The sequence below is a fragment of the Erigeron canadensis genome, chromosome 8, assembly GCF_010389155.1.
Source record: "Erigeron canadensis isolate Cc75 chromosome 8, C_canadensis_v1, whole genome shotgun sequence".
Taxonomy (NCBI): Eukaryota; Viridiplantae; Streptophyta; class Magnoliopsida; order Asterales; family Asteraceae; genus Erigeron; species Erigeron canadensis.
The window spans coordinates 48,512,438-48,521,581 of record NC_057768.1 but is presented as its reverse complement, the minus strand read 5'-3'; the positions used below and the strand labels follow the sequence as shown (position 1 = coordinate 48,521,581).

The 9,144-nt window shown below is 30.8% G+C and overlaps 1 protein-coding gene across 1 annotated transcript; it reads right to left on the bottom strand.

Annotated features, from left to right (window-relative positions):
* Positions 1 to 4,056: 4,056 nt before the first annotated feature.
* LOC122611025 lies at positions 4,057 to 6,557 on the bottom strand. The gene is made up of 4 exons (XM_043783976.1): positions 6,550 to 6,557; positions 6,273 to 6,415; positions 4,554 to 5,145; positions 4,057 to 4,440 (listed from the first exon to the last, which is right to left on the bottom strand). Exons 1-4 carry the CDS (start codon positions 6,555 to 6,557, stop codon positions 4,260 to 4,262), a joined length of 924 nt encoding a protein of 307 aa, XP_043639911.1. The 3' UTR covers positions 4,057 to 4,259.
* Positions 6,558 to 9,144: the final 2,587 nt, after the last annotated feature.

The window sequence follows — 9,144 nt, the reverse complement described above, 5'->3', positions numbered from 1 at the left end:
TGCAATTTGCAATGGAAATATCTTCTGTATCTACTCGGGGGAGGTTTATATTATTGAAACTTTTCTATACATGTTTTTTTCTTTTTTATTTTATATTTTAAATTTCTCAAATGAGTAGTAAATGTTTTAAAATCTTTGATTGGTTTTTATCATCAAATTGACCAGTACTGTTTTTAATAATAAAAAGATGAAATTTTATAATGAAAAAGGTTAATGTACTTGATGGTTATGAAAGTACAATCTTATCTTATTTAAAAATACATATGTTGGTTGGTAAGTCTTTCTTTATTATATAAACTTTCTAACCATCAAATTATCATAATCACCTTTGTAAATTTTATATTTTCTCTTTCGAAATTGTGCATGTTTTTCTAATTTTGCATATTTAGAGAGTTGTCAAGCAACTGTTGTAGCAAAAACTAATTTTTTCTAATTTGTTTCTAACAAAAACTCAATCAACCTTCTAACAAACTATATACATAATCTTACGTTAGATTGAACTATTACCAAATTATTTGAGAATACGTCTTTTACACATATTAAAAACAATCAAACACAAACATATTATTCGTCTAAAAATACTTATAAACATTAACGACATAATAAACAGATTGGTACGATAACAAAAGTTAAAAGTATATTCCCAAAATATTAGACCATCAGGAGCGGAGCGTTCACCCTCCACTTTTTCGCGTAAAACGCACCCGAGACTCCGAGGGACGCCATCCACACCGCCCCACTGGGCGTTCCAGACGTGTTGACCGTGGTCAACGGCAAAATCCAATGGGCAAAAAAACTTTAACCATCAAAAAGTTCTACTGCTTGCAAAAGTCCTTTTTGACCAAAAATATTAGTTTTTTTTTTTTTTTTTTTTTTTCTTGTTTACCCTTTTAACTCTTTTTTTTCTCTCACCCCTTCTTACTTTTTCTTTCTTCATATTTTATACTCAAAATAACACAAAATGTATCCATACTACAACCCAAACAATCAACCACGCCCAAACACGTCTAACCCACCCGAAATGAACATTAATGATCCAAATCTTTACAATAATCCAAGTTTTATCTCCCCTATAGATATCACATAATAATTTTTTTTTCCTTTTTCTACATGATCTGACTCGAGCAATATACTATGCATTGTAAGCTTTAACTCTTCTCTATAGAGCAACATCCATGCATGTTAATTCGATTAACATTTACTTCTATTACAATAATAGAAATAAATCTTTGTTACAGACACAAAATGACACGAAAATTCGATATACATGGCTATAAAAATCAAATCAAAATTAAGTGTCTAAAAAGACAAGTATGTTCGTGTATATATACATGTCATTGTTATATATCGTGAATCAAGGGAATGTATTCCACTTGACCCCAAAAGCATGCCGCTATTATTCCAAAAAATAAAAGAAAAAAACTAAATCTGAATTTTAACTAGAGGTAATTATGTAAAACAATCTTTTATACCCAAAATCCTATTTAATGAGAGAGAGTAATAGCAGTGAAAATATTTTAGATATCGTTAATATGCTTAAGTAATCTACATTGTAATTCCATATTATATATTGAAATTGAAATACTAATCCAAGATCACATGATTGAGATCGACTCCAATTCTATATTCTCGAGATAGTAATTTAGTATTGAGTTGAATTGAATGGGCTGTCACTATAGATTTTATGTGGCCACTGAAAGACGCACGTAGTCCCTCACCATTAATAATAGAAAGAGTCCAACAACAGCAGCCACTGGGTCCACACCCACTTGACTCATTGCCACCCACCCAACCAATAGACCAATAATATTTCAAAGTTCAAACCTGAAACCTCCCTATATAAAAGGTTAACAAAATCACAAGTTCACGACAACTTGATCTTACTCATTTGATACTAGCATTGTACCCGCACAATGTGGCAGTGATTTGACGGTGACGAAGACTGGCGGTCGTGGTGATGACGAGGTGGTAGGTGTAAGTAATTGATTTAATGTAATTGATGTAAAATGGTAGTAAATATATGTTAAAAGATAAGAGATTGATGAGGTAAATTAATTTATCAAGGGTAAAATAATAATTTTACATATAACGATTTTATGAGAGGAAAAATAATAATTATTAAACTTGTCAAGTCTTCATCTTTAAACTTTGACTATAAAAGTATTTGTTTATATTATGTAAAACTTCATATAAATTATATGGACAGATTGAGTTTCCAATGCACTTTTCATTGATATAATTTTCATAAGCTATTATATAACACAAACAAAGATATTTATGGTCAAAGTTGCAAACAGAAAACTTGACAAGTCAAAATTTGACATTTAATATGGGATCGATGGAGTATAAGATAGTATAGATATACGCTATGTTACATTACATTGCATAGCATAACAAACCTATTGAATCTATACTTTTCTCTATCATGTTTGACTGTTTGTTAACTAAAATTTATTATTTATCTAAGTATTGTGTATACTGTTATTCAAGTTATATATACATAGATATAAAGTCATCAAATATCCATTACATTACATAACCTTATATACAACGAATTCTTTCTTATAAGGTAATTCTTTCATGCAGTAATATTCTCAATATTGTAACATTTCTTTTCAAATATTTGTTACTCTCTTAGTATCAAGTTTAGTATCAACTTGAATAGAAAACGAAATATAATATAAGTCTCATATCATTTTAATCACCACCATATTCATAGATTTGGTGTTAAAGCCTTATATATGAATATATACAATTTGATTTAACGGATTCATGTAAAATGGGATAAAAACCATCTCAATAAATACAAGTTTAGTCGATGCAAAAGTACAAACTGAAATAAATGGGTCGGTGTGCGTCAGTGTATGGTACAAGTAATATATAAACTAGAAGATATAGAGCAATTTTTGATCTTATTGTTGGAAAATTGTTAAAACATGAATGACATACAACCACGTACACAAAAGACAATAAAGCCAAATAATATACATCTTCAATTTGCAACAAACAAACAGACGATATTTGATGTATAAGAATATCACTCTCAATGATTTACATATATCAGGACAAGAGTGTTTCAACAGGTGAACAATATAGGAGTTTAATAAACGTGTTGATATCAAGTTTAAATATCATGATTAATGATGTAGAAGAAAGTTAAATGACTGGCAATGTCGTAAATATGTCATAGATACAGTTGGGGAAGCTAAGTCGTAATGTGAGATCGATTGGGTAGATATGTATTTAGTATAGTTTTAAAGGGGATGTATGCAAAAATCCCAATAATTAATATATGATCTTTCCCCAAATTCTCATAACTTGAAATTACAGAAACAAAAAACCAAACATTTTTATGTAATATTACGAAGTAACAATACATATTTCTAAATTTTCTAACACCATATGAACATGACATGTATAATACTATAATCAGCCAAGGACAATTTTAATCAAGTCAATGTAATCCACAGGTCATGGGTCGTGTAAGTGCAATTAGGTAACAATGATGTACGAGACCAGAGTGATATAAAAAAAAAATTGTAGTTTCATGGTTAGCTGAAGTTCTAATCTTTAGTTATCATACTATCTCAAGTATAATTTCAAGGTGTTTCCGAAAATTTGTCAAAAACTGACGGAGGCTAAAGCTTGACTATCAAGAAATCAGACCAATCTGTCAAGTGGTGACTATCGTGCAATAGTTACTTATCTGAGGATTAAACATTTAACTAAAAGGATAAGTATCCTGGAATGTAACAAACTTTGGACGAATGTCTATAGTAGGAAATAACTAAAGTTGTGTGTATTGTATGTAAACAACTTTAAAAAATGTTTATTGTATATAAGAAAACATACGTGGCAACCATATAGAGGTGCCACTTGTCTGATTTTAATTGTTGAATACATTTTCTTACATACAATAAACATTATTCTCGAGTTGTTTACATACAATACACACAACTTTAGTTATTTACTACTATAAACTTTCGTTCAAAGTTTGTTACATTCCAAGATACTTATCCCTTAACTAAAAGTATAAGTTGAAAACTTTACAGCAAAGAGAAATACATCTTACAGATTGGCACCACCGCTGAGTTTTTCTAATCGACTACGCTTATACATAGTAAACTAAAAGCATATCAAAATTTCAAATGCATAGTACTTCATGTTAGATCTACCAGCAAGATAGTGTAGAAACCTTCAAAAAACTTAACATTTACAAACATTCCAAAGTTGGATTTCTCATCATCGTCGTTTTCTGCCTAACCTTTTGGGCGGAAGAAAGGATCAATTTTTTGATGGTAGATGTCGAATATAGGAGCTGAATACTTCTTTGCTAACATTTTCATATCATGAAGATCAAGACGATCGAGCTCTGGAGCTGTTTCCCTTAGATTTTTTTGTGAATCCCCTTTGAAAAGCAAGCTTGCCAGTTGGTTAATTCTAGAGAAAAAAAAAAAGTGCAAACACAAAATCAACATAGCTATACTAAAATGAAGACAGCCAATTAGAAAACGTGAGTTATAGTTGTATTGCAACCTCTGGATTTACTGTACCTAGATATATCAGATTGATCATGAATGTTCATTTGCGTTCTTTGTCTATATAGAGCACATATAGCATTCATAGAGAGCTCATCATTTTTTTCAAATTCTTTGAGCATATCAGCCTTCGATTCCCATATTTCTTTCAATTTAGCAGCTGCATACTTATATACTTCATCAACTTTGTTGCCATTTTGACCAGAAGTGGAGTGGTTGGTGTTGAAGGGAGACGCAAGGATATTTGGCTTGACTTCTGAATAAGGGCTATAGAGTCCCTCGGAAGTTAGCTGATGATTATGCAACTCACCAACATTCCTCCTTGGTTGAGTTCTGGTTGGAATTTTGTCAACATAATCACTGTTACAATCTCTTTTTATTTCCTTTACCCTATTCGTTGTCAATGTAGACTTATAGTCTAAATCATTGTCATCACTGTTAAGCTCCTTTTTTACTTCATTTGAATCTCGCTTTCGTTTCAGTGTCGAGATAAACTGAAAATCATCAGCGTCATCGTCATCAATCTCAATTATCTCCTGAAGCCTGGGTTTTGTTCTAATGTTTGAGTCCCTCTTTTTATTAGACAATGGTAGACCAATACTGCTTTCTGTACATAGGAGTTTATGATGAGTGACTGGATTATAAATTGTTTAGAGTAACAATTAAAAGGTGTTCTTTTGAGCAATTAAGTCACCAGGTCTAGAGATATGTAAAAGTAAAACAGAAAAGTAATTCAGATAACACTAATAAAGAAATTTCTATCAGACTTGCATTAACCTCGAAGAAACCCGTAATAAATGCACAAGCTTTCCAATCGTTTGGTTAAAAAATTATAAGCAAAGAATAGCAACAACAATACCCAATCTCACATGTACCCCTGCCCGTATGTGGGAGGTAAGATGCAGAGAGTCATACGCCTAGCCAAAGGTAGAGAATTTGAGATATCTCACAGCAAGTTCAGTAATAACCTAACTTTTATATATACGTCTTAATGTACCTTGCATATTCGTTTTCATTAGCAAAACTATAACCTGAAATAGTCAAATAACTTACATCATGATCAAGGGGGTCTCTGAATGTGCATTTTCCAAATTCCAAGTGATTGTTACAACTTGAATATTCAAAGAATCATTTGGGTTCTTAAAACAGATAGTTAGAAGTTCCTACATTAAATAGTGCTTGACACATGAGTCATTTTATTTTACCTTTTTGGTAAGCGGAAATGCGGAATGCATACAAACCAAAGAATAAAAACAAACAAACATGGGCTCTCTATCTATTCTGACAATTACAAGGTGTATGCTATGGAACCCAGGCTAAAGAAATTTATTACCATTAAACCTTAGATACTACCAGCAGGACCCTAAAAAAGATATAAACCACCAAAATCGGAAAGTTCCATTAGTCCATAGTCCTAACTCTCAAACTATCGTCCACATATCGGTCTACCCAGTCTACTTATTCTCTTGAAGTTCCACTACGGCTCACCATCAGCAATACTAACTCGGGTCATATATACATTCGGGCCGCCAAACATTCTACCATCACACTTTTGACACAACTGATGATCTTACCCTTAAATACTAATACAATTATTACAAATAAAATCATAAACCATAGTGTTACGTGATTTAACTTATTTTATGTTGGTTGTAGGACAGGTAAGTGGCCTAGTGGGGGACTGATAATAATTAAAGTAAACATCAATAACGATAAAAAGTAAGAAATTTATACCATCAGAAGCCGCAAAATCCTTTTGCTGATTATTATTATTATTATTATTTTCCAAAATCTCACACTTGAAATCTCTAGCAGTTTCTTCTAAAATAAACACCCTTTCATCCAAAAGCAAAAACCTTTTTTCATAAATTTTGATTCTTTTCACACACTCAAGATTCACTTTCTTTAACTCATCAATCTCATTTTCTTTCTGTTTCAGCTCCAAAGTACGAGATTGTTGATGATTCTCATATTTCCTTTTAAAGTCAAGATTCACTTTCTTTAACCCAACAATCTCATTTTCTTTCTGTTTCAGCTTCGAATTATAAGAATGTTGATCATCTTCATATTTCTTTTTTAAGTCAATGTATTTCTGTTTCAGTTCTTGTTCAAGTTCCACAATCTTTTTTGCAACATTTTGAAACTCAATTGCAAGCAATGATGACCCGGATTCCTCAAATGGGCTATCATCTGACCCATCACCCATTTGGTTAAAGTTGAGATTATTATTATTATTGAAAACAAGAAAAATAAAATGGGGGAGATAATTTAAAATTTAAGGGTTTTTTTTGGTAAAGTTGAAATTCCCCCCTGAAGAAGAAGCAGCTTAAAAGGCAGGCATTATCTATCGGTAATTTTTTAATATTATATATTTTTGTCTTTTCTACCTAGGGTAACTTATATTGAGTATTAAGAAAAGGTTAATAATTGATCGTCCAAAGTTATTGGCCTACAAATTCTCCTAATTAATAATATTGTGATTTGTGAAAAATCAGAGGCTGAGATTAGAAAAGAGAATTAATGGATTATGTTAACAAGTGGATATATTAAGAAGATTTTTATGAGGATTAGTTAAGAGAATTTATCATTTTCCTTAAGAAAAATACTTAAAACATGCTTTGCAATCTTTTATATCTTTTGTTTTTGTCTATGTCTATCAATGTTTTTTCTTTTTTTGAGGTTTAAGCGTCAAAAATGTGTTTCATTTAAAGACAAGAAAATATTTTTGCAAATTATAATTTTACTTTGTCCTGTCACATTTTACAAGCCTTATTTCTTAAATAAAAGAAATACCTTCTTTTAGTTAATTACACGACACATCTATCTATAATATAACTAAAAGAGATGGTTGGGGGTACACTTGGCACCCCTAATCTCCTTTTTTTGTGCCTAATACTCGCTCCTAACCCGTCTTCTCTTTATTTTATTTTTATTTTTTTTGACCGCCTCTTATATTTTCTTAACTTTTTAAATTATTTTCTTATTAAATAGATATCTAATATCTAATCTAATATAATTAATTTATTTTTTTTGTGCTTAAGTCTTCTTATACAAGATTTTACGAGCCACTGACACTATTTCGGTTCTTCATTCATGTCATCCCAATTGCTAACCCTAACCTTTTTGGGCTAATCTAGGTATTTTTAATTTTTTTTACAATTTAATTTTTTGAATTTGCAATACAATGACTCATATCTAAGATACTATATATGGTTTGATTCCTTCCATGACTCAAGTTTATCGTTGTCGCTTGCAAACTTTCGTGTCCAACAATGAATCGAAATTAAAGACCAAGTACAGTTCATGTTGTTTTTATTACATGTACAACATATGAGGTTTGTTCAATTAAATTTATTTTTTATAGTCTCCTCCCCTTTTTTTCTCATGTGGTTTCCATTAGTTAATTTCATTAGGCTTGAACATGTTAAGAATTGCTGTTGTTGGGTTAGAAGTATATTACGAGTAATATCAAATGACCTTTTTTTTCTCTCTAACTGTTTTCTGTGTAAAGATTTTGTCATATGACTATTTTGGCTTATATTGTACGCTATATTGTTTGTTAGGGGTTTTAATAAGTGTATTGTTAACACACGTATGAGGTTAACTTTAAATCGTTTAGTTTAAAAAGTGTTGTTTGTGTTTGTAGTAAGTTTTGATATAACAAACTGCAAATTTTTTATTTAACTGAAGTTAGAAAAAAAAAGGTAAACTGTAATCAGTATTTCTATGGAGTTAATTTTCATATGTTTCATTTTTTAGTTTTCGTATTGATTAAGTTGTGATATTGGTCACAGGGATTTTGTCATCTCCACGATGATTATCATGTTTAATATAAAAATTGATCCTTTTGTGATTTTATGATGCAGGTTTTGTTGGATTGATGTATATATTATCATGTTTAATATAAAATTGAACCTTTTAATTTGTGATTTTATGATGCGGGTATTGTTGTATTGATGTATGTAATTGATGAATCTCATAAAAGGTTCTTTCTTTATTGGCTTTTTCATATGTTTGAAATCATATATATTTATTGAATTTGGGTTTTGATGGATTAGTATATGAATGCTGACTATATTTTGTATAGTTGAACCTTTTGCAAATTTGATGGAATTTGATACATATAATGAGTTTGTTTATGTTTTGGATTTTGTTCAGTATGAATAGTCAGTGGAATAAGCGGAAACTTTAGTCCGGTTTAAAATTTTTGGTTTCAAGTAGCTACAATTCCAAGGAAGAATCATAGCATTTAATTGAGGACCAATTAAGTGAATGATGATTATTTTTAGAACGACATTCTAATATACTCTTACTTCTAAATTATACGCATGCCTGGGATGAAACTCAAAACTCTCAAAAACCCCTATTAATCCACCCCCACACTCGAACCCAAGTGGATCCTCCCAAGGCCCAAGGTCAAAGACCTTACCAATGGGCCACCAACCCCATGTGAATTGGTGATGTGTGTTGCTTGATATCGAAGTATTCCGTATTTTGTATTCCTCCTTAGCGTAAGGATTAGTTTATTACGCATTACTTTTTCAACTTTTTATCTTTTTTGGATCGTTTTATGTTCTAATTTAGGTGTTAATTTTATTCGGTATCT